The sequence below is a fragment of the Sceloporus undulatus genome, chromosome 2, assembly GCF_019175285.1.
Source record: "Sceloporus undulatus isolate JIND9_A2432 ecotype Alabama chromosome 2, SceUnd_v1.1, whole genome shotgun sequence".
NCBI classification, from domain to species: Eukaryota; Metazoa; Chordata; class Lepidosauria; order Squamata; family Phrynosomatidae; genus Sceloporus; species Sceloporus undulatus.
Window position 1 is genome coordinate 87,713,873 of NC_056523.1, and position 24,488 is coordinate 87,738,360.

The 24,488-nt window shown below is 41.5% G+C and overlaps 1 protein-coding gene across 3 annotated transcripts in view; it reads left to right on the forward strand.

Annotated features, from left to right (window-relative positions):
* LOC121921779 (LON peptidase N-terminal domain and RING finger protein 1-like) overlaps positions 1–18,563 on the forward strand; it is a 64,388-nt gene extending 45,825 nt beyond the window's left edge. For 2 of the 3 annotated variants that reach the window (XM_042450326.1, XM_042450327.1), the window contains exons 9-12: positions 1,984–2,142; positions 3,840–4,002; positions 11,539–11,685; positions 14,470–18,563. In XM_042450326.1, coding sequence (XP_042306260.1) covers positions 1,984–2,142; positions 3,840–4,002; positions 11,539–11,685; positions 14,470–14,634 — 634 coding nt within the window. In that variant the 3' untranslated portion in view covers positions 14,635–18,563. The remainder of the gene's footprint in view (positions 1–1,983; positions 2,143–3,839; positions 4,003–11,538; positions 11,686–14,469) is intronic. The other variant, XR_006102045.1, reaches the window with a different exon arrangement.
* The last annotated feature ends 5,925 nt before the right edge of the window (positions 18,564–24,488 follow it).

Sequence of the window (24,488 nt, forward strand, 5' to 3'; positions counted from 1 at the left end):
GAGCATATGAAAGAGGAAAGTGTGTCAGTACTATTAGAAGAGACAGAGGGGCAAAACAGACAGCCGTAAAGAGGTGGCTTAATGTCACCCTTTTGAGTGTCAGATCAAGGCTGTGGCAACCGCACATCGCAGCCCCAATCTGGCATTTTTCCAGAGCAAAAAGAAGCAGCAAAATGCCCCTTCTTTTTGCACCTGAAAAAAGTCTCCCCTTTCACCACTGCTCTTCTCCACTCCTGTGGCATGCAGCGTCTAATCGCTGTGCCACAGGAGCGTTCCCATGCTGCTCCCCATCTGGTTGAGCAGGCAGCGTGATTCTGGCTTAGGGCAGAGTTGGGGCAAGTGGTCACCGTGCCCCCACGCCATTACCAAGATGGCTCTTACTTCCAGTTTGCTTTCCCCCCAAAGAAAGTAAGGGGAGACTAAAATGAAGACAGATGACTGGGATACTGGGAGCCCATTCCCAAGTCACTTACGTAAAAGGGTGTGCTAGGGAAATTGTTGGGGCCAACAATATTGGGACTAAGGGTTAAAAGGATGCTTCTGGGTTAAAAGAAAAACCTTAAAGCATAGTAGGAAAGAAGAACCCCATGGTCAGTGTGGTGGGAGTCATCACAAGAACTTTGAGTAATTTCCACAGTGGGCATACTTCTCTCTCTTCTTTTTAAAAACCAGCTGACACTGCACTGAGATATGTTCTGGTTGGTTATTTGCTCCACCAGCTGCCTCACTTCACCATTCCTTCAGGGCCATGCCTCTTCTCCCTCAGAGGCTTCCTGGCTCTGCCATCATAATTTCTGATAGCCCTTTTGATGGCACTTCCCCCCAAAATGAGATATTATTAATATTTACAGTGCTTTATAAATAAAGGTTAATTAATAATAATAATAATAATAATAATAATAATAATAATAATTTCAGTTGCCATTGGTTCACACCACCTACCACATTTGGCTGCTGCTTTGGGGTAACCCCTTTCTGGGGGAGGTGCTGAGTGACTGGTAGCACTCTAGTTATAGCACTAGTAGATTCTCATGTGGTGATGGTGGCAAGGTCAGGCAGTGTTCCAAGGACAGGAAAGGCACAGGGAATTTAGCTATCAGCCCCATGAGGCCTGTCTGAATAGGTAGACTCTGACCGTTTCTCAGGTATGCCAGGTGTCTGGCTTATACTCAAGGGATTTCATGTCTCAAAGGTGTGAACCAGGGCTAGATTAACCATTAAGCAAAATAAGCATGTGCTTAGGGCATCAAGGGAAGCAAAGCACCACAGAAAAATGTAACGATAAGAGTCAGTCATGCTGATGTTATGAAATAATTGTAGAAGACAATATTGAGCATGCCTTTCCAAATGTAGACATATGCTTTCATATATTTTTAACAGTCATGGCCACAAATTGCTCATTTGAGTATTCATTTTCTCAGTTGAAGTATATTAAAAAAAATCCCAGCACAACACCTATGCAACAAGGTAGGCTGGATGCCTTATCTCTACTAAGTAATAGAAGCAGATATGTTATGTAAGATTTGTCAGGGGGTTTTGCAATTAAAAAAGTAGGATAAAACTTTTCAAATATAAATAAAGTGGAAGTATACAATAATAAACATTTTGTATCTTACTGTAGCTTTTGATTCATTTTGAAAAATAAATTTTTATTTTATTATTATTTATATTTTGAATTACATATATATTGGGGGCACCAAATTTTTTTAAGTACTTGGGGTCTCTAAAGGTCTTTATCTGGCCCTGGTGGGAAGAAGGTTTAGAATGAAGGGGAATGAAGATGTTCCCCATTCAGCTCTTATCCTTGGGCAGGTACAGCAGTTCACAGACACCTAGATTCATTTTCTGTGAGGGCTGGTGTGCTTCTGATACCTCAGTTGAGATTTAGAGTTTACCCTGTGTGGGGCTTCTCCTTCTATCCTGTGTTATTCTTTGTCTGTACTGAGAATATGTAACCATGCTGCTTCCTTCTTCTTTCTGCAGCCTGACCAAGAATATCCCCATCTTTGTCTGCACAATGTCATTTCCTGGCATTGTGTGTCCCCTTCATGTGTTTGAACCTCGTTATCGCCTCATGATGCGGAGATGTCAGGAGACTGGCACTAAGATGTTTGGCATGTGTATGTACGAGCATGGGAAAAGGTGAGTGGCAAAGACGGAGGGAGTAGGTTTTGGCTCGGCTTGTCCCTGTATTTGGGCAGGTCTTCTACTTTAATTGAATCCTGCAGTTTCAGGACAGCTCAGTACTCAGAACAACTTCCCAGAAATTTAGTTCTTACTCCCACTTTCTGCTTTGCCATTTTTATTTGTGGTTGGAATCAGAATTTTTGCCTTTTATATTATGGAAATCCTCTGTTCCACCCACTCTTTCTGTCTCTTTCCTGAAATATGCTTATGGATAAAATAATATGTAGTCTGGGACTGAGACTGGAGGAGTTCTCCTGTGTGGCACAGCAGTGTGGGCAATGTACTGTGGAACGAGGTGGGAAAGGGCCTTTTCTACTGTGGCACCCAGGCTGTGGAATGCCTCCCCTTGGAAGCCCAGTTGGTACCAACACAGATTCCATTCTGGTACTCAATAAGAATATGGCTTATTATTGAAGCCTTGTGGACCTAACTGATCTCTTTTGTGTTTACACATGTGCATATTTTAAAATTTCTATTAAACTGTTCTAATTGGCTTTTACTTTTAACTTGTCCAATTGTTTGACGTGCTTTAGCCTGTTTCATTATTTTACAGTTTTAAATTGTTTTTATTGTGTCATGCCTTGTGATCCCATCATAGATATGAACACAAATAAATAAATATCCCTTGACACTGCAGTATACGATAGATAGATAGATAGATAGATAACAGAATATAGCGACTGTGACTTTTGACCCTAGTATGTTATACTCACTGCCAGTTCCATCTCCTGACATTCCTGATTGAGATAATGTGATGCTCATGCAAAGGTTCATGCTTTGCAGATACCCTCCCCACTCGCACACTAATATCAAGGGGTGGGGCCAGGAAACACAGTCCCTCTTCGGGTTCCAAGTGTTAGCTCTGTGAACTTGTGAACAGGACATGGGACATTATTTTGGACCATTTAGTGGTCCTAAAGATATATTGTGGATCACTGCCTCTCTAGTGATGGTGTGTATGTGTATCAAATATTGGAATCCACAAGTGGCTGAAGAGGTCAGAGTGGTACCTTCCTTGGGAGATCATTCAGCATTTGATAATGAATGCGTATATTTTTGAGTTGGGGATTTTCCAGTATGAAGTGATTGTGTTACCTTTTTTGGATAAGTCAGGGTGGCAGTCCTTCAAAGCAAAACATGCAGCCACCTGTCTTGTTCTCTCTCCTCATCCTGCTTGAAAGAGAATTATGATTTCCAGTTTCATAAAAAGCTTTATAACTGAAAGTCTACAGAGGGTATATATTCTGCAGCACCATATAAAATATATAGCCCAAACCCTATAACCTCTTGATGCCTGTGGGAGAGTCCCTATCACCCTCCTCCCCTGTTGAATTTAATGGCATGCCAAAAACATTTGGTGTTGGTGCAGCAGAGTTATAAAAATGCATTTCTACCAATAAGTATGGTGTAGTGGGGCACACACTTTCTGAAGGGCTTTTTTTTTTTTTTTTGCACCTATAAAGACACTGAGGTGCCAAGTATAGGTGGTGAGGGATGGATGTGGCTTGTAAGAATTGGCACTGTACTCACCAAGGTTTGCTGCTCCTGGTCTTCAGAATCGATAATAGCCTAGGACTTGAGTAATCAAAAACAGTAAAAGGTGACTAATGCTTATATCCTTCTCAATTATGTTTTCTTCAATCATGTTTCAGTTTTGCTGACTATGGCTGCATGTTGGAAATTCAGAAAATAGTGTTTCTGCCTGACGGACGATCTTTAGTAGATACTGTTGGCAAGCGAAGGTTCCGAGTTCTGAGACGTGGGCACAGGGATGGGTACAACACAGCGGATATTGAGTACTTGGAAGATGAGAAGGTGAGCTGTCTCAGATTGTGGCTACAACTTCATCAGGCAACAGTGCACTGTTGTTGTTGTTGTTGTTGTTGTTGTTGTTGTGTATTTTCAAGTGAATTCTAACTTTTGGCAATGCCATCATAGGTTGTTGGTTGTTTTTTTGGGGGGGGCAAGCTTTATTCAGAGGCATTTTGCTATTGTATTCCACAGAAACTGAGTCAATGCGATTTGTCTCAGTGGATTGCCATGGCTAAACTTGTCTTTGAACCTTCGTCTCCTAGAATCCAACACTCAGTCCACTATACCATGCTGGCTCTCAATAAAAATAGTAGACTATTGAGGTAATGAAGCTTGGCATGTCAGAAAAATCATATGTTCAGGTAACTTACATTGGGTAGTGAAGTGCACATATGTATTATGTCACAAGTTATGTTGCACAGACAGATGCATCTTTTTAGGACAGAAGAGATGCAAAGCAAACAAGTTGCTATCAAACTGCCTGATGATTTTAACTATCTAAATTTAACTGATTAAATGCTACACATTTTACTTGGCCAACCAAAGTGCTTTTTTGAAATATTGACGGGAGAGGGCTAGCAATGATATAAACAAACTTTGCTATTCATTGTTTGTCATCAATTTATTTATTTATATTCTTCCTTCTGTCCACAATGGAGCTTCCTGTTAGAAGAAGATATCCCTGTTTAAATATGTTCAGAGTATCATATTAACAGTCAGCATCATTGCTGAGAATTGGTCCCTGTTGGTTAATTTGTTTACACTTTAGTTGATTGCTCTCCTGTGGATACTTTAATCTGCAAAAATATGGAAGGTGATAGCTTTTATCTATTCTGCTTCCATTGACAACCATAGAATCATAGAATCATAGAGTTGGAAGAGACCACTAGGGCCATCCAGTCCAACCCCCTGCCATGCAGGAAATCCAAATCAAAGCATCCCTGACAGATGGCCATCCAGCCTCTGTTTAAAGACCTCCAAGGAAGGAGACTCTATCACCCTCCGAGGGAGTGCATTCCATTGTCGAACAGCCCTAACTGTCAGGAAGTTCCTCCTAATGTTCAGGTGGAATCTCTTTTCCTGCAGCTTGCATCCATTGTTCCGGGTCCTGTTCTCTGGAGCAGCAGAAAACAAGCTTGCTCCCTCTTCAATATGACATCCCTTCAAATATTTAAACAGGGCGATCATATCACCTCTTAACCTTCTTTTCTCCAGGCTAAACATCCCCAGCTCCCTGAGTCGTTCCTCATAGGCCATGGTTTCCAGACCTTTCACCATTTTTGTCGCCCTCCTTTGGACACGCTCCAGTTTCTCAATGTCCTTTCTGAATTGTGGCGCCCAGAACTGGACACAATATTCTAGGTGGGGCCTGACCAAAGCAGAATACAGTGGCACTATTACTTCTCTTGATCTAGACACTATACTTCTATTGATGCAGCCTAAAATAGCATTGGCCTTTTTAGCTGCCGCATCACACTGTTCACTCATGTTCAACTTGTGGTCTACTTGGACTCCTACATCCCTTTCACACGTAGTTTCATTCAGTCAGGTGTCACCCATCCTATATCTGTGCATTTTATTTTTCTGCCCTAAGTGCAATACCTTACATTTCTTCGTGTTGAATTTCATTTTGTTAGCTTTGGCCCAGCTTTCTAGTCTATTCAGGTCATTTTGAATCTTGATCCTGTCCTCTGGGGTATTAGCTATTCCCCCTAATTTGGTGTCATCTGCAAATTTGATAAGTATGCTCCCAATTCTGTCATCCAGGTCATTGATAAAGATGTTGAATAGCACTGGGCCCAGGACAGAGCCCTGTGGGACCCCACTGGTCACTTCTCTCCAGGATGAAAAGGAGCCATTGTTGAGCACCCTTTGGGTTCGGCCGGTCAACCAATTACAGATCCATTTAACAGTTCCTTTGTCTAGCCCACATTTTACAAGCTTGTTTGCAAGAATGTCATGGGGAACTTTGTCAAAGGCCTTACTGAAATCAAGATATACTATATCCACAGCATTCCCTTCATCTACCAAGCTGGTAATTTTATCAAAGAAAGAGATCAGGTTTGTCTGGCATGACTTGTTTCTCTGAAACCCATGTTGACTTTTTGTGATTATGGCATTGCTTTCTAGATGTTCACAGACTCTTTGTTTAATGATCTGCTCCAGAATCTTTCCTAGTACTGATGTCAGACTAACTGGACGATAATTGTTGGGATCCTCTTTTTTCCCCTTTTTGAAGATGGGGACAACGTTTGGCCTCTGCCAGTCTGCTGGGATCTCTCCTGTTTTCCAGGAGTTTTCAAAGATTATTGCCAATGGCTCCGATATTACATTTGCCAGTTCTTTTAATACCCTTGGATGGAGTTCATCTGGTCCTGGAGACTTAAATTCATTTAGATTAATAAGGTGTTCCTCTACTATCTCTTTACTTATTCTGTACTGAAATGCCCCTATCCTGTCCTCTGCTCCATTATCCTCAGGTTGAGCACCCTTTGCCTTTTCTGAGAAGACTGAGGCAAAGAAGGTGTTGAGTAATTCTGCCTTTTCTCTGTCTTCTGTTAGCATTTTGCCATCTTCTCCACGCAGTGGCCCTACCGTTTCCTTCTTTTTCCTTTTGCTGCGGACATATCCAAAAAAGCCCTTTTTATTGTTCTTAACCTCTCTAGCAAGCCTGAGTTCATTCTGCGCTTTAGCTTTTCTGACTTTACCCCTACACATGCCTGCTATTTCTTTGAATTCCTTTTTTGTGATTTCCCCCTTTTTCCATTTCTTATACATGTTCCGTTTCAAACTTAGCTCGGTTGAAAGTTCCTTAGTCATCCATCCTGGTTTCTTGAGACACCTCCCGTTTTTCTTTCTCACTGGAACTGTTTGAAATTGTGCCTTCAGTATCTCCCTTTTGAGAAAGTCCCATCTGTCCTGAACTCCTTTATCTTTTAGTATTTCTGACCATGGAATTGCCCTCAATACTTCTCTAAGTTTACTGAAATCCGCTCTCCTAAAGTCTAGGATGCGTGTCTGACTATGCCTGGCTTCTCCTTTCCACTGTATTACAAACTCCAGGAGAACATGGTCACTTCCACCTAATGATCCCACAACTTGCACCCCATTAACCAAGTCATCCTTGTTGGTTAGGATCAGATCTAAAATAGCTGACCCCCTTGTTGCCTCTTCCACCTTTTGGACCATGAAATTGTCTTCCAGGCAAGTGAGGAATTTCCTAGGCCTTGAGGATTTTGCTGAGTTTGACTTCCAACAAATATCAGGATAGTTGAAGTCGCCCATCACTACTACATCTCTCTTTTCTGACTGTGTGGTCATCTGTTCTAGAAAGATATCATCCAATTCCTCAGTCTGACTTGGGGGTCTGTAGTAGACTCCCACCGTAATATCCTTGTTGTTTCCCTCCCCTTTAATTTTTATCCAGATGCTCTCCACCTGGCTTCCATGATTGATGACCTGGATCTCTTCACTGGTGTAAATATCTCTGACATATAGTGCTATTCCTCCTCCTTTCCTGTTTGGCCTATTTCTCTTTAAAAGGTTATACCCCTCTATTTCCACATTCCAAGCATGAGACTCATCCCACCAGGTTTCAGTGAGGCCTGTTATATCATATTTGCTTTGTTGTACTAGGAGTTCGAGTTCATCTTGCTTATTTCCCATGCTCTGTGCATTAGTGTAGAGACATCGCAGACCATAGTTCCCTTTTACTTGCTGCCTGTGCAAGTTTTTTTGCCTCCCACTGTTGGGTCCTTGCACTTTTTTTCTTGTTTCCTCTATGTCAATTTGACTATTTTCGCCATCCCTTTCGCCTTCCTTAATATTGTCTCCCTTCCCCTCGGAACTCAGTTTAAAGCCCTCCTGATCAAGTTCTTGAGACTGTTGGCAAAAACATTTCTTCCAACTGGCGTGAGATGCAACCCGTCTGTTGCAAGAAGTCCCTCCTCGTGGAACCGCAGCCCATGATCGAAGAATCCAAATCCTTCTCGGCGGCACCATCTGCGAAGCCAGTTGTTCACATCTGCTATTTTCCTCTCCCTTCCTGGACCATGCCCTTCAACTGGCAGAAGAGACGAGATGACAACCTGTACATCCATTGCTTTCAGCTTCCTACCAAGTGCCTCGTAATCCCTTTTGATGTTCTGAAGGCTGTGTCTTGCAGTATCATTAGTTCCCACGTGGACCAAAAGGAAGGGGTATTTGTCAGTAGGCTTGACCAGTCTTGTCAGCCTCTCTGTCACATCACGGATCTTTGCACCTGGAAGACAACACACCTCTCGAGACATCTTGTCAGGCCTACAAATCACTGCTTCTGTACCCCTCAGCAAGGAGTCCCCCACTACGACCACACGCCTCCTCCGAGGCTTAGCAGCGACTGTTCCCTCGGGTGTAGGCTTGCCATATCCCTCCTGCCAGCGGGACATTCCCGGTTTTTCACCACTAGGGGGCGTCCCTGCACGGTTTCCTCCTTGACTCAGCTTTTTCCCGGTTTGAGGAGCTTGCTGCCAGACTCAGGAAGAGCCTTCAGGGCCAGGAGGTGAGGAGGAGGAGGAGGAGGCATCGCTTGGGAACAGAGCCTCTTGCTGGTGGAAGGGAGGAGGCTGCGATGATCAGGAAAAGCAGGGGCTCCTCCGGATGGTCCTGGCCAGTGGCCACTTCCCTTGGGTCCATCCCTCCCTCCCTCCTCCTCTTCCTTTCAGAGCAGCCACAGCCGAGGTGAGCTGCTCATTCAAACTCCCTGGATTTTCTCTCCCCCCCCCCTGCACTTTGAGACCCCTTTAACTGCCAAAGCTCAATGCTCTGGAATTCTGGTGTCTGTGAGGCATTTGGCCTTCTCTGTCAGAGAGCTCTGGTGCCACAATAAACTACAGTTCCCAGGATTCCATAGCACTGAGCCCTGGCAGTCCAAGCAGTGTGTTTTGGACACAGAGATCCAGTCCCTAGCTTTTATATCTCTCACACACACTGCAGGAATAATAACCCACTTTGAGACTGCTTTAAGGAATCCTGGGAATGCTAGTGTTTGGGAGACATTGAGACTTCTCTGTCAGTGATGGCTTTGAGGCCACAACAGACTACAATTCCCAGGATTCCCCAGCACTGAGCAGTCTCAAACTGGAGCATTTCCTCAATGTGGATGCACCTGGGGAGGAATTCTGGGCACTGCAGTTCAACTACGTTTGGAGGGTTATGGGACTCCCTGTCAGAGATAGCTCTGGGGCCACAGTGTACTACAATTCCCAGCATTCCCCAGCACTAACCCAGGACAGTTAAGTCACTCTCAAACTGGATTATTTCCTCAGTGTGGATGCAGCTTTGGTGAGGAACTCTGGGCATTTCAGTCCAGCTATGTTTTATTTCTGCAGTGTATTTTGGACCAGAGACAAGGTGACCAGGCATCCTCCTCCTTTTCCAGGACATGTCCTCCATTTGGATCATGGCTAAGAAGCATGGATTTATAATTACATGGGTGTTTGTAGCTTTTATTTTTGGTCATGTCCTACATTTTTTGCTTGAGGGCCCTACATTTTGAGGAGAGGGCATTGGTCACCTTGGTCAGAGAGCTTTACAGGAGGTTTAACTGCCATTTTGCTGTGGTGCTGGAACAAACCACCATTCCCAGAATGCCACAGCATTCAGACAAGGCAGTTAAAGTGATCTCAAACCAGATTATTTCTCCAGTGTAGATGCAGCCCAAGCCTTTTGCTTTTCTTATGCCTGAGATTTCAAAGCCCAGCCCTGGCAGCACAACAAACTACAAATCCCAGGATTCCATAGGATGGAGTGATGAGAGTGAAAGCAGTGTCAAACTGCTTTAATTCTGCAGTGTGGCAGCAGCCTAAGTGTGCCTAATGCAGTTCTTAACATGGTGCACCTCTTGCCTACAGAGTCTCACAAGACTTTTTTGTTTAACAACTTGTACCCATTAACTCCATTTCATGTCTCCTTTATTTAGTGGGGTGGAATACAGACAAAACAAGTCAAAATGAAGAAAAACCAAAGTCCCTTGACCAAGTACACACTTCTGAGAAGTATAGTTGGTGCAAGACACCTGAAACCGAGGGCAAATCCACTTTTTGTTTAACCATGTTTGATATGCATAGCCATGTTAACCCATGTTCAGTGTTAAACCCAAAGGGTTTGGTTATGGAATAAGCCTCTGAAATATGCAAGAGGCAATGTTAAAATAAAGCCATGTTCAGTGCCCAAATGTGCTGTTTGAAATGGGGAGAGGGGGCTGGCCAGAAAGGAAAGTCCATTTCTGCCATCTGTCTAGGAATAATGCCCAAATGTCCTCCATTTTGATCATGCCTAAGAAACATGAATTTATATTAACATTTCTAAAAAAGCATCAATTTTTGTGTGTCCTCCATTTTTAAAAAATGTGTCCTACATCTGAAACTGTTGTCCTACATTTGTCCCGGTTTGGAGGTCCTGACTTATGGCAACCCTACTCGGGTGGGACTCTCAGGCTCCCCTGCTCTGTCCCTGAAGTCTGTCCATGCTGCTCTTCTTCATCCTCCTTGATAAGGGAAAGAGCTTCAAATCGATTCTCTAGCTGCAAGCTCCCAGAACAATTCCTTCTTGGCTTACTTCTCTTTGTGACATTCCTCCAGCTGTCTGCCTCCTGTGTATGGCAAGTGACCTCTTCCACCCTAGCATCTTCCTCTGCATGGTACTCATCCAAGATGGTTAGTTCCATTGTGTCCAGGAAATCCTCTTGTTCCCTAATATGCTGAAGTGTAGCTACTCTTGACTCCAGCTGCTGCACTTTCTCCTCCAAGAGTGCTACCAACTTGCACTTGGTGCATGTGAAGTTCTCGACTTCTGTGGGCAAGAAGAGAAACATCCCACAAGAGTTGCAGGTGACTACAGCAGATCCCTCGTTGTCCATACTGCAAAGTCTTTAGTAATGACTATAACAGTCAATCAACTGGGAATACTTCTTTAATGGAATGTACTGGCTGCTATCTGATACTTAAAGGCAAGGTTCTATTTCAATATCTGATTCTAACCTGATGCCACTTGAGTCGAGTTGTTGAGTTAAAGAAAACTAAAACTCGCGCACCGTATATAAAGCTAGTCTGCTAGCTCCGCCCCCTTGTGACTCAGAGATGTGACTCACAGAAGCTCCACCCCTTCAGCAATGTAAGACTCTTCTTGAGGCAGCTGATGTAACAAAGGATTACATAAACTGCCTTATGATAAACATTGAGATGATACAGAGTCACTAATGAGAATTAGCTGATACTCAGGCTATTTTGATCAGGAGTGCCCAGGCACCTGCAGGTCATCAAAGAAAAATTCAGTTTAATAAAAGATGCCACTCCACTTGCTTCGTGTTTCATGTTTTTTGGCACTTGGATAGCATCATCACTTTATATGAAGTCACATGTGCATACTTAGCTTTGATCTGTCTTTGTCTCCACTTTGTTTTATGCTCAGTTTATGCTCACACTCCATGCTTCAATTTCACACTCTGTCCTTGACTCTTTTTATTTTCTACTTCTTGTATTTATTGACCTCTTGGTACAGGTAGAAGGAGAAGAACTGGCTGAACTTCAGAATTTGCATGACTATACATACCAGTTAACACAGAGATTTTATGAAGATGGTGATGCCACCTCCAGACGACTTTTGATGCACCATGGACCCCTTCCTGAGAAGGAGGAAGATATACAGGTATCAATGCATGTTCTCTTCAGGAACCTAGAAAGGACAGCTGCCTATGTTCTAATGACATACTGTACTTTTCACACTGTTGAACTGGCTGTTTGTTTTTGTTGTTGCTTACTGCCCTCGAGTTGACTTTGACTCATGGTGACCCTATGTATGAGACATCTCTTCTTCCTCTTTGCTCAGGTCCTGTAGCCTTAGGACTCGGTCTCTTTGATTTTGTCTAACCATCTGGTGTTCCTCCTATCTTTCTTTTGCCTTCCTCCTTTCCTAGCATCATTGCTTTTTCTAATGATTTATTTTTCCTCATGATGTGGCCAAAGTACGAAAGCCTCAATTTAGTTTTCTTGGCTTCCAGGGAGAGTTCAGGCCTGATCTGTTCTAGAATCCATTTTTTTTTTTTGTCATTTTGGCTGTCCACTGTATTCTCAGCACTCTTCTCCAGAGCCATATATCAAATGAGTTGATTTTCTTCCTACGGGCTTTTTTCTCTGTCTAGCTTTCACATCCATACACAGTGATGGGGAATACAATGGCTTGGACGATAATCAGTTTAGTGTTCAGAGTTACATCTTTACATGTTAAGATCTGGTCCAGTTCTTTCATAGCTGCCCTACCCATAGTCTTCTTCTGATTTCTTGACTGCAATCTCCATTCTCTGATCAATATTTGATCCAAGATATGAGTACTCTTTGACTATTTCATTTTTCTTGTTGTCTCTGATGAATTCTTGTAGATCTTCCATGGTCATTATATATAGTCAGCATTAATCCAACCTTGGCACTTTCCTCCTTGACCTTCTTCAGTAAATGATCCAGGTATTTGTTTGTTTCTTCTAGTTGTATTGTGTCATCTGTGTATCTTTGGTTGTTAATGTTCCTTCCTCCTGTCTTCAGTCCTCCTGCCTCTGAGTTCATGCCTGCTCTGTGTATGACATTTTATGCATATAGATTGAATAAATAGGGTGATAATATGTATTCTTGCCTGATCCCTTTTCTGACTGGGAACCATTCTGTTTCTCTGTATTCTGTTCTAACTGCATCTTCTTGTCCTGAGTACAGGTTACTCATCAGGATAGTCAGATGTTGTGGCACTCCCATTCCACTAAGTGCAAGCCATAGCTTTGATGTAGTCAAAGGCTTTATTAGCAGTTTATATTATGGTGCAAAAAAACTACCATCAAGTAATCCTTTCAATGTAGAAATAGTCTTGATTTTAAGAGCACAATTTTGCATCCTATCCTTAATCTGTTCCATGTTGCTGTTAACTCAGAAAAATACAAAAAGTTAAGATACTTCTGTACTTCCTAAGTGTTATTGAACTTAATAACACTTAATATTGAACAAAATATTACCTTGTTAGTATGATTAAGAGACTCTTTGTGCTAAATCAAATTGTTAGTCCTATTTAGAGCAGATCTATTGAAGTGTTATCTCAACTTCTATATAAGTCACATTGATTTGATGACTATACTCTAATTAGAACTAACAATTCAATTTAGCTCTCTAATTTTTTTCTGCAGTGTCTGCTTAACACAACCATGTGTGTATGTGCATTCAAGCCTGTCAACTCATGACAACCCCATTAATTTCATAGTGTTTTCTTAGACAAGAAATATTCAGAGATGGATTTCCCAGTTCCCTCTTCTGAAATATAGCCTACAGCACCTGATATTTGTGGTATTGTTCACTTTTCTGTATAGTCCAGTATCCTAGCTCTACAGCCACCTGCCACCTTGGTCAAATTGTGTGGAAACTATTGTAACAAAGATGAAATAATACTCATGGAAAATGACAAATAACAACTTGATTCAGTATGATCAAGAGTTCAATTTCCACTTAGATACCAAAATAAGACATGTAAGACTTGATATTAACATATAAAAAGCATCATATAGTTCCACGGGTTCCTTTATATAAGATTTTCAAGAAATTCTCCATGATCAGCAAATAGATTTTATATCCTTTCATGAAACTGTCTTATCTATAAAAACTGAAAACGTTAGTCTACTTGTTTGCCACACTGGTGTGCTGGTCTCAAAGGGCAATGCAAAACTCTGTTTAGTTTGTAGTCTTTATATGTTCAGACTTTCCCAGCACAAATCTGTTTCAGGAGTTTGTTTAAAATATGAGCCACTGCTAAATAAATGAATACATACATTCAGAATCTCTTTTTCTAGAAACACAATGCTGCATTTTTCAGTTTCCCAAGAGACCATTTATAAGTTATTGCCTGGGAACTAAGCTCTCAAAGTTTGAAGTTGCTAAGAAGGACTCTCCCCCCCCTCCACCTCATTTATGTATCTTGTTAGATTTTCCTTTCTGTTACATGTTGCATATGTTCAGCATGTTCCCAGCAGTTTAATATTCTGCACCAAATAAATTCATAAGAAGTTTTTTAAAAAGTAAACTGTAAGTTTACAGTTCTCTTTTTAAGAGATGACTTCTAAATATAGATTGCAGTATCAGTTACGATAGTGTGTAGATCAATCATATTTATTATTGAGTCCATGGACAAACTAATTTGGACTGTTCTACTTAAATGCAAGCAGGATGACCAGGTGTCTCACTTTACAGAAGACAGTCCTCAATTTGAAGTGCTGTCCAGATTGAAAATACAACATCACACAGACTATAACTATACCAAGGCAACGATAACTATGAACTATAACCAGTTTCCTGGGTAAAGACATTTAGTCCCTGGTACAGTGATGAAAGAGACTATAATCTTTTTCTTGTGTGAAGTGCTAAGCACAATGATTGCACCTGTTTTCCTGTATCTTCCTACTAGGCAAGTCCAGATGGACCAGTTTGGTGTTGGTGGCTTATCTCCATCTTGCCCCTTGACTTGAGCCGTAAGTTGACCATCTTCTCTGACACTTCCCTGAAGGCTCGTCTCACCCAATTGAAGAATATTCTGAATGTCATTTTGGAAAGCAATGACTACAGCAGCTAATTCTCAGACTTCATTCCAAGACAAAGGTTATAAATAACGCAGAAGAAAAAAGTGGGCTCATTCTGTATCGCCTGCTAATTTTTCTCTAGGCCTTTATTCTTGTTCTTTATTTTTTCTTTGTTTTTTGATTTTGTGTTTTGTTTTTTTTTTGTCCAATTGACCTCAAAAATAGGGCCAGGAACCAGTACACTGAAGCTGGTGTGCAATAGTAGTAAGACTCATTAGCAATGTTGCACCGTCCACAGGATATATATATTTTGTATTTCAGAGTCTTTAATTGGTCTTGTTTGGTTCAAAAATGCAATGAATTTAGATGTGAAATCTGTCCAAGAAACCTGACTGTCCAGTGCTAAGTGAAGAAACATCTAAAGAACCTTTACATTTCCAATACAAAGAAAAACCCATCTAGAAATGCTAGAACTTCCTGGGTTTCACCTTTTTCTGCCATATAATGAAGCTTTTAAGGGATGATTCCAGTCTGTGCAAAATGTACTGCCATTCTCCAAATTAACTCATTCCCTTGAAGCTGTTATTATATGATGAACAGGAGAGAGAAAGGTACAAATGTGGCACATGTCCTTTTCTTTTCTCCTTAGTTGCTCCTAGCAGCTTGATGGAGGAGTGGTTTTGAATCAGGGCCATTGCATAAGAGGAGAGAGTTAATTGCTTCTTCAGCTCTGATCCAGCTCCTTCCCCACTAAGCCCATAGCATTTTGTTTTAGTTAAAGAAAAAGATGGGAGATAGAATTAGATGAGTGAAGTGTAATTTGCCACTAAGATATCATAAGTAAAAATGCTTATCTAGATAGTACTTCTTCTGTATTAGAGTGGGCAATTGAGAGTTAGGGGGGCACATTGCCCCCTTCAGTCTTGGAGGGGTGCATCCCTGCTGTATTCCCTGGAAAAAATCATTTTGCTTTTGTCCACAAATGTTCTATACATCTGGTTCTCTTTCTGTAAGAAAAAAGACCTCCCTGGGCCTAAAATAGGCCACATACACCCAGAACATGGTGAAATATATATATAAGCAATGTAATTGGGGAGGTTTTTGGACTAGGACTTCCTGAATCACCTGCCAGTGTGGCTATTGGCCATGAAGTCAGAGGGATTTATGAGACTGTCAAACTAAAAACAAATCTCTGCCAATAACAGTGCAAGGTATTGGTGTCTTGTCCCATTGCTTAATGAAGATGTAAAACTTTGTAGTTGCTGGATGAATACTTTTTATTTAAAAGAAACCATGCTATTGAATTTTGAGAAATTAACAACAACAATGTGGCTGTTGTTAATTTCTCAAAATTCAACAGCATGATTTCTTTTAAATAAAAAATATAGCCTCATTACAGTGAGCATTTTGCAATATGTTCAGCATTGCTGGAGCCAACACAGTCCTTACTATTTCTATGTCAAACCACTCACTAGTAGGATCTGACTAATGTGAACAGAGAAGATGGGAAGGGGTTTCCCTTCAAAATAGGTGTAAACCTAGAAAATCAGAATGCTGACAGCATATCTAGAAATAGCTGCCATCTTGATATATTGGTTAACAAGTGCTGTAAAATGTTTTCTGTCAGGGTTTTTCTCCCAGACGTGCTGAGCAAAGATTTGTTTTGGCCTTATGTGTTTTCTGGATAGTGATCCTTCTCTACACCAGAACTTCACATAGATACATTTTAAGACCACCATTGCTAGAATTCCTCAGCCAGTATGGACACACAAGCATGCACTCTGGAAGGTTTCGGGAGTGATGGTTCATAATAGTAACTGCTTTGAGCTTTACTGTACATGTACTCTATAGAGTTAATTGTAGTACGAAGGATGCTATGGTGAATAGTAGGCTTCATTCCCATGCACATTGACATCTATGAAATTTTGTGGCACTGTAAGAACACTGCCATTATAAACATTGCAGAACTACATTAATAATTCACCCATGGCCACATTCTGAGTGTAAGTATAAACAAAATCATATTCATCAAGAACAGCTCCATTTTATTTGTTGGTTTGTTGGATCAGTTGATTAATACGTATTGTATAGGGTCAATGGCTAAAATATGTACATTTTGTGGAGCATGAGTTACACATTGAATGTGAGCACTATTTTGGGATGAGGGTGAACTTTTTAAAGATCAGATCTGCAAGCTCTGTTTTCAAACAGCGTAAGACTCAAGTGCCCTGGACCCTGGTAAATCCACCTTTTGTGGATGTGGAAAATTATCAGGATGTAGATTTGAAAATTTGGTCGTGTCACTGTCCCACCATAATATATTTTGAACAATTTTTTAAAAATGTAGCAAGGGGGAAACAGTAATCGAAGCTGCCCTCTCCGAATGCCTACCTTTTTTTAGGGAGCATTTTAGTTTTTGTATTGCCGTGTAATTGCATTGTCTTAAGTTCTAACAGAGGTGGGTGTCTAGGCTGCTGTATTTTGTTCAGGTGATTTTATCTTTCTTCTCCGCCATATGTACTTGGAAACCATTCATGACAGATACTTACATTAAATGTTGTACATAGCTTTGACATGGACTCTGATAGTCTTTCCTGTTAAGGCCTAAGTCAGGGCAAGCAATTATGAAAGTGCATGTATTTTTTTAAATCTATAATTTAAATACAACAGGCTCTCTGCCTGGCTTCCCATGTTGACACCAGCTGTTCCTTTGCTCCCCCCCCCCCCAAATTTTATATTCCAAAACAGGAGTAGGAATCAGATGTTTTCAGCTTTAAACCCCAGCAACCACTCCCCTAGCCGGCATAGTCAATGGAGAGAAATGCTGGGAGCTGTGTGTGCTCTAGGTGCATCTGGAGAGGTGCACAGTTCCCACTTCTGTTCTAAAGCCTATTCTTTTGTATAATGTATGTCATTAAGGGGAATAATGAGCTTCTGTAACCAAAGATGTTAAATGATGATGAAAAAGGGATAGGACAAAGTTGGGTTATTGAAATCTGCACTTGTTTCACTTTTAAGGTATTAAAAATACTTTACTGGCTGGAATCAAATACCCATACTTTAACTACAAATACCCATACGTTGACTACTTTAAATATGGCTGCTGTTTGGACATGTGAACGTATCTATTTCTAAGTGCTTGACAGCCTCAATCTTAAGATTTTTGTGCCATGGCAAGCCATTTGACAGAATGACTTTCTGTTTTGCCTTGTGCTGAGTGGTCCTCTTGTTAAAAGTATCCATTCCAGTTTGGTTAGTTCAGTCAATTTGGTCTTTCACTTGGTGGGGGAGGAATTCTTCTTACCAGGATAAATTAGCATTTCTTCCTACATCTGCTTGGCCTATTTATATGGCTTTGAAATTGTAGATATTTCTGAATTATGGGTAATTGAGGAGAAGCTAGGATACCCAATAAACTGGATAAGAGAGGTATCTCTGTGAATATATATCCATTTATGGAAGGGATTTGCTATTGCTCCCTGCTTTGTGTGCTATAGGGAATAGAAGTATGAAGGGAGTGCTTAGAGCCACTGACCATACGCACAATTTTTTTCTCATTTGAAAAGTGCCTTTTTTCCTAGGTTGAAGAATGAGCTACTCCAGAGCCAGACAAAGTTATGGGAGATTTTTTTTAAAGTTTACTGTACTGACTGCATGGCAATTGGTATTACTTGAGCTGCCTAATCAAAGAAATTTATTCTGCTCCTTGCTTTTTCTGAAAAAACAACACACACATGGATTTCTTGTTCTCCCACTTTTCAAAGGCTATAAATATGGATGAGGATGGTCTCTAAAAGAAACCTATGTTCTACTGGCTGCATGATATCATTCATTATTTTGTGATTTGTGAGCCATTTCTATTTGGTTATAATGTGTTAAAATCCCTCCACTTTGCTTGGAGTTCTTTTGAATTTGTATCTTTTTATTCCCCCTGGCCAAATTATTAGTTGTTCTTGTCAGACTAATAAACTTAATGTGTGTTTGTTTGCTTGGTTTTTTTAGTATTGTGTTCATGTATGTTTGAGTCTCAAGAATCAGATGTGAGAGAAAAAATATTTCATTCATATGATATTGAATGATAACAGAAATACATGCCATATCCAGCTATAGACAAGGGTTTATGTACAGTTATCTTATCAATTGCCATGAAAAGTGTTAGTCATCAGTTGCAAAGAGTTTCATGGACCATACTTTGCACCCCAGTATTTTTTGTATCAATGCATGTAAAATACAGATTTCTGCTCCTCGCAGTTCATGGCATTTAGATGCTTTTATACAAATACATGATGAAATGTAAGGTGAGGATTGTAGTAATGAGCTTAAGCTATTTTCAAAGTTGGGGAGTGAAAGCTTTATGTGGAATATTAATGTGATCAATGTGACACTTTAGTAAATCCCTCTCAGATCAACATTTTTTATTCAGTAACAAAATCTTTCACCACTAGGTGTTGCTATAGAACAGAGGACTTCTCAGACAAGAAAAATTAAGTGCAGTGATGTAGTTATCAGGGAAAAGAAAAAAGACCACATATATTTCAACCCTCTTTTTTGAGCTCATGTATCTCAGCGTAAACTGAATTAGTTGTATGATGCTGAGTACTTGATTGGTTCTAAGTTTAGCCATCTTTAAACTCATTGCAATCAATGGTACAAATGGGTCATAGCTGACATTGTGGTCAGTCTTGTTCATTTCAATCAGTTTACTCAGGCCCGTTACGGCCGGGCTCTTGAGGCGCCCCCATTACGTGCTAGGAGTTGGCTGGGGACCTAGCGTTCACACCGGCCTCACTCCTAGCATGTGACGGGGGCGTAATAATGGTGGCGCCCTATACACACAGGCGGCGCCATTATTACGTGTCGGACGCATAGCGTCCGCACGTCGCGCAGCGCTTATGACATCGCGGTGTCATAACTGCATTGCGGGAAGAAGCGTAATTTTGGGGCTTCTTTTTTGCTCCGCGCGGGAGCTGTGCGGTTTGGCTGCTACGGCTCCCTTGCGGAGCAACCAGCAGCACCGGCAGACCGCCGCTTTTAGGCGGTCTGTAACACGCCTGTGTCTGCATCCAGTCAATGGTTAGATGGGTTTTCTGATTATTACAATTCTGTAGGGAGACCTAAGTTTTCCACTGAGATTCTTCTGCCTTTATGGATATGCTATAAGTTCCCAATCCCTCAAATACTATCTTGTAAAATAGATTCAGTCTACTTGCAAATGATGAATTGAGTAATAATGTGTAATCTCACTGGTAAAATAATAATTTGGAGGAGTCCTGCTGAATTGATGGGCCAATCCAGTCCATTGGCAGTATTTGAGCTATGTTCAGCCCTTTGGCAAAGAGGCTTGATTTTAGGAAAAGCTGTATTTCACAAGCAAAAATTCCACATTAGTTTGATGATTTTTTTAGTATCCCCTGTTCCACAACTATTGTTTATTCATTGTATTTGTTTACCACACCCCAGTCTGCTAGCCTCCTCCCCCCAAGGTAACGCACAATGGGCAAAAACATTTAAAACAACAACAAAAACAGTTTAAAACATTCCCAAACACAAGGAGGAGGCAAATGTCCTTCTCCCACCATTAAACAGTGTTAATTGCATGATTGGGGGGAAGATTATCACACCCCTGCATGCTTATCCTGTTCTCTCATCCGTAAACAATAATGTACCTGTCATTTGGTATTAATGGGAGCTTCTGTTAATACCAAATGACAGATCCATTACTGTTCACAGACAGGAGAAGAACAGGATAAGAGCATTGGGGTGTGATAATCTCCCCCCTCCCCCCGATCACATGATTAACATGGTTTAGAGACAGAAGAAGGACACTTGCCTCTGTGTGATCATCTCCATTGTCTTTTCTAGTGAGTCATGTCTTCTTATGATATGTCCAAAGTACAACAGCCTCAGTTTAGTCATCTTGGCTTCTAGGGAGAGTTCAGGCTTGATTAGCTCTAAGAACCATTTCTTTGTTGAGAGTAAACAGCTGGCCACAAGCACTGGTGCCCACAGATACAGTTAAATAATTCTGTTTAGAACCGGTTAGTTGAACAAAGTTTGGATGAGCACTATATATTTCTAGACCACTCCTCCAGTTTACGAAAAGAGAACTAGAAAATAAAATTTAGTAAAAATGAAACAAACAGCAATTAAAATTACATGGCTATATATTAAGATGGCTGATAAAATAGCAAATAAACCTCCTGGAAAGATCAACTGCATGAAAACTGAAATGAATTTTTTTTAATCCTTTGTGGGGGGAAAAAACATGTAAAGAAGATAATGACATTTTTTCTTATGATTTAGTGGGCCATGGCTATCCTAGCTATCCACGGTCCAGCACTGGTACTGTACAGTGAGCACTTGATATCCTTCAGATTTGTTTCCAGTACCTCCTATGGATACAGAAATAATTTGTAGCTCAAGTCCTATTATATCCAATTGGGTAGTAAAATGGTGTCCCTTACCTAAAATGGCAAAATCAAGGTTTGCTTTTTTGGAATTTATAAAAAAAATCTTCAACCTATGGAATTTGTGGATGAAGAATCCATGGTACAGGGGGCTGACTGTATAATAATAATAATAATAATAATAAATTTTATTTATATCCCGCCCTTCCATGGATATGATCAGGGCGGCGTACAAAATGAAAGCATACTGAGTGGTTCTCATTTATTGATGGCAACTGCCAAAGCAAATGTACAGAGCTGTGGGCTTTATGTACAAAGCTTTAAAGCAGGGGTGGGATTTGTGTGATCCTCAGGTGATGTCAGAATACAATTCCTGGCATTCTTCACAACTGGCTGTGGTGGCTAAGCCTACTGGGAGTTACAGACATCCAAATTTGGAGACCCACATACTTCTCACTTCTGCCTTAAAGGATAAAACTGGTATACTGAATTGGCTAAGTTTGGAACTAAGAGCAGGGAATCTGCTGCCCTCCTGAAGTTTTGGACTGCAACCAGAATTTGTTAAAGTTGCTTTTTAAGATTACACCTCCCAGGCTGGTTGGAGCGGTCTGGAAGCTGTAGTCTAAAATCATAATTTTCTTGTTTTTCAAAGTTCTGGCTACATTTCTCAGAGTTCCTGCCCAGTAGCCATATTGGAGTTTTTAATCCAAATCATTGGGACTGCATCTGGTTTCTAGAAACAAGCACACATGAAGACAGTGAAATTGGCAGAACAGAAGGTTGACATACTGCCAAAGGGGGAGTTGTAATACCCTATTCCAGCTAAAAGCTGTGAGTAATTTTGAAAAGGAGATGCACTTGAAGCACATCACTGTCAGGGTCAGACCCGCTGCTGGAAGAGGGGAAGACCTGCAGCTGTATCTTGTAAAGGCAGCAAATTGCTACTTACTTTATTATACTTTTTTTTACTGCCAGGAAGGGAGGGGGGATTGGTGAGGTTTTCTGCCTTAGGTGAGAAACTCAACCTACCCTAGGTTATTAGGTACCTTGACTTTGGGAATGGGGAAGGATAAGAGCTACTATTTGCTGTTTTGCCTTAGGCAACAAACTGTCATAGGCTGACCCTGATTATGAGAACCAAGCCTAGAGTTTATTCAAGTGTGGAAAACTTTGCAGATTTGGCTTCACATAAGAACAGAGAACCATCCCCATTTCAGTTTCCCTTTTCTGAGAAATACACTGAGGAAGCTAATAACAAATTCTCTGTCCCTGCTCCCCTGCCACACACATTAAAGGATGCTTTCTCTAGTTAGGGTGGTTCAGTGCCAATAGTCACCTGTTTCAAGTGGGTGTTGTTCCTGCCCCCAGGTATCTGAAACTCTTCTTTCAGATTTTGGGTGGCTGTGGCTCTCCACAGACCTTGAAGCCACCACATTTTCCTTTCATGTACAAAGAGGCCAATAGCCATGGCTTCAAAGCCACAGGGAAAAGGAACATTAAAGGTAGAATCCGCAGGCTGCCAAGAGGCTGTTGCTTTGTTCTTCGGTTCTAAGTTTACTCTCAGCTCCATTTTACTGAGGTCGAGAGAGAGGGAGAAAGATTTTTGTGGTTTAAAAAAAAGTGTCACAGGTTTGGAGAGTGCCTTTTCAAAGAACCAAATGGAAGGAGGGGTCAGCTTCCCATTATTTCCCAATATTAGAATCAGGCAGACATTAATAGCATGGTATGCTTGGTTGCTTATCTATAATTACAGTGAGGCTTCTTCTCTTTTCCTCTCTCCCTCATCTTGCACTCCAAATAAATTACTTCAAGTTTTTCTTTAAAATTTCAGGTAGGGGTGGATCAGCCAGGATTTCTGTAGGTTGAGATGAGAAGTCACAGGTGTATATGTAGAGGCAGGGAATTTTCCTTCCCTTCTTTTCCTCATACCTTACTTAGGAATTCTAATACATTATTCACACGAGGCTTGAGGTGAGAATTGCGAGACTCTCCCCCTTGGTGAAGATTCATGGAAGCAACATCATCTGACCTTGTCAGTGACAAATTGTGGGGCCAGGTTCAGGGACCATCCCCCAGTTGGCCTTATCTGGGTGTACGAGTGCCGTGGCAGCAAAATGAAGCATGCCTCTCCCAATATAAGAATTCTGCCCCCCCCCCCCTGAAATGCTCCATCAGATTGCAAATTTCTAGCACGGAAGAGAGTGAAACACTGAAAATCATTCACACCTAGACTCTTATATTTACTGTGTTCACATTCCCTTGGTCATTTCAACAGTCCCTTTTCTTTGGAAGCCTAAACTGTATTTCTAAATGTCCAGCAAAAGTCAACTTGGGTCCAAAACACACTGCAGAAATAAACCAGTTGGAGACTGCTTTAACTGCCCTGGTTGAGTGATAGGGAATCCTGGGAATTTGAGCTTATCACAAACCAAAGCTCTTTGACAGAGAAATCTAAGTATCTCACAAAACTACAATTCCCAGGAATCCCTAGCACTCAGCCAGGGCAGTTAGTGTTCTCAAACTAGATTATTTCTACAGTGTGTTCTGGACCTAAGTTACTGCAATACTAAAAATTTAGGGACTGAAGCTTTCCATCGGACCAAAAGGATGCGCCTCAGTACTGATTGGGGCTGGCCTGGTGAGGGGCAATGGAATGGGGCTGGCTTGAGGACACTTCGGTGTGTAGTAAAATCTGTTCTCCCTCTGCAACGTGCATCCCCAAGAATCCCCTTTACATTCCCAGATTGGTTACCAAAATGTGTGTGATAAGGTTCTAGAGCACCCTGTTTGGTGGGACCTAGCCAACCAGACAGACCCTGATTGCTTGTATCCTGTTTTGCCCGTGGGAAGCTATCCAAACTCTGAGTATGAAGACAGCCCTGAAGGAGCGGCATGCAGCTGCCTCTGTTTTAGCCAGATTGGGGCCGCAGAAACTGCACACTGCAGCCCCAATCTGGCCTTTGCAGGGTGAAAAAAGGAACCGCAAATGGTGGTTCCATTTTGCGACCTGCAAAGGGTTTGATAGCCATGTTGCCGTGGCTTGGTGGTGCTCCTTCAGTGCTTTGTTGTATGTACACAACGTGGGAAGAGTGCCGTGATACAAGCACTGTGCAGTGCTTTGTGCAGCATCACGGCACCCTGGGGGTGGAGCTGGGGCATGCATCATGGAGACACTATGCCCTGACTCTGCTGCCAAGCCAGCCCAAAGTGCTGGTCTGAACAGCCCCTCAGTCTTAAGCAAGACATGAGAGAAAGAGAATCAAGGTTTCTATAGAAAAGGAGTGGTTGTCTAATCTAGTTGAGGTCCTTCATGAGTCAGTAATCAGTCCAGGAAAGCAGTCCAAAGGGTAATCCAAAAGAATAGTCAGAGTCCAAGCAGAGGTCTAGGCAACAAGCAATCAGTTAAGAAATGGGGCACCAGCATGGCTTTTTCCCAAGGTTGTCAGCCATGCTAGACCAAGCTAGGTGCTAGGATATTTATAGCCTGTCCAGGTCTTGCA